This window comes from Fragaria vesca, unplaced genomic scaffold (assembly GCF_000184155.1).
Source record: "Fragaria vesca subsp. vesca unplaced genomic scaffold, FraVesHawaii_1.0 scf0510187, whole genome shotgun sequence".
NCBI lineage: Eukaryota > Viridiplantae > Streptophyta > Magnoliopsida > Rosales > Rosaceae > Fragaria > Fragaria vesca.
Window position 1 is genome coordinate 1 of NW_004440662.1, and position 1622 is coordinate 1622.

The 1622-nt window shown below is 35.3% G+C and overlaps 1 protein-coding gene across 1 annotated transcript; it reads right to left on the reverse strand.

Moving 5' to 3' along the window:
• Positions 1–685: 685 nt before the first annotated feature.
• Positions 686–1125, reverse strand: LOC101306394 (the record flags this gene model as incomplete). Its single annotated transcript, XM_004309249.1, has 2 exons — positions 686–898; positions 994–1125. Coding segments are annotated over 2 exons (345 nt in total), but the record flags the coding sequence as incomplete, so codon positions are not given.
• Between the last annotated feature and the right edge of the window lie 497 nt (positions 1126–1622).

Here is a 1622-nt window from a genome sequence, read left to right on the forward strand (position 1 = left end):
AAACATTATAAAGAGCTGTCACAGAAACTTTTCCTAACACTTAAAACAATTATTATTTTGCTGTACATTCATGTGCCTTTCTCTTGCAGGAAACTCTAGAAGTTGAGAACTTGAGATGCTCAGGAAAAAGCTAACCTCTAAAGCTACTCTAATGCCATGATCTGATATAAACTTGATCATGAGTTTTTGAACAATTTGTTATATCAACTTTAAGCTGAGATTACATATGTTGTACATTCATTGGTTGGTAACCATTATTTGCATTAGGTTGCATGAATTACATTGCTGATCCATTTTTGGTTTAGAAAATCTAACAAAGTCAGATTTGTTATTAGACTTGATTTCGACCCGTCTTAGTTTAGTTATGTTCAGCAGTTTGAATATAAGTGGTCTTGAGTTGGATAACAACAGCAAATCCCGCGGCAAAGCGCGGGTTTTATTTCTAGTATAGAACTATATATATGGACAATAAATATTAATTCTAAAAACAATATCTGCATGATTTCAGATTATTTTTGCTTCATATTTGCACGCATTATTCCCCACAACAAGATTGAGTTCAATACGCTCATCAAAAACAAGATAAATAGTGTTCTAGAATTTCCCTATTCGATCTAATGTACGTAGTGGCCGAATATAGAGTTTTACTTCTTATACAATATGATAAAACTCATAAAAGAATGTTCTAATTTTCTTTGTCTGAGGGAGTACTCCTTGGCCTTTTGATCGAGTCGGAATGAGTAATGCTCTCGAGTAGCTGAGGACAGTAAACCCTAAGCCAAAATGCGAACCGAATCCACGACGGCTCCGTCAAGTCCATGTCTCCACGGCAAGCACTGTCCACAATTGCCTTCGCACACACTTCTGTTGACTGACTCGGTATCATGTCTGAATTAACCTAAGGAACAATAATGTAATACATTACATGTAAAACATATATATCCAACCACATATGTATATAGTGATATACATATATATACTATATTTACTCACTTGAGATTGAAATTCTGGGGTTTCTGTCATTTCAGACTGAACCACTCCGGGACTCACAATAGTGATCCCCAAATCAGAACCTATTTCAGCCCTCAATGTCTCAAAGAAGCACGTCTGGGCTGCCTTGCTTGCCTATATATACAAGTATATCACATTAGCTTCTAGTATTTTATCAAACTAAGCAATTAGCTAGAAATTAATAACATAATTAAAAGGGAGTGTGTGTATATATATTTATATGTATATATATTTATATATACGGATTTTCTCAGCTGCAGATGTCTGCACCAATTTTTGGTGCGGATTTCCATTTTTGCACCACTTTCTGATCGAATTTTCTCATCTCCACCGTTTAGTATCTAGATAATATTGTGTAGATCATCTCTGCAAAATTTCAGCCAATTTGGTGATCGTTAACGCCCTCAAACTCGAGTTTTTATGGTATGAACACAACCGGACAGAATTCAGTCCGTCCATTTGTTTTTCGTAGTTTGAGGGCCTTAACGATCACTAAATTGGCTGAAATTTTATAGAGATGATCTACACAATATTATCTAGATACTAGACGGTGGAGATGAGGAAATTCGATCGAAAAGTGGTGCAAAAATAGAAATCCGCACCAAAAAATT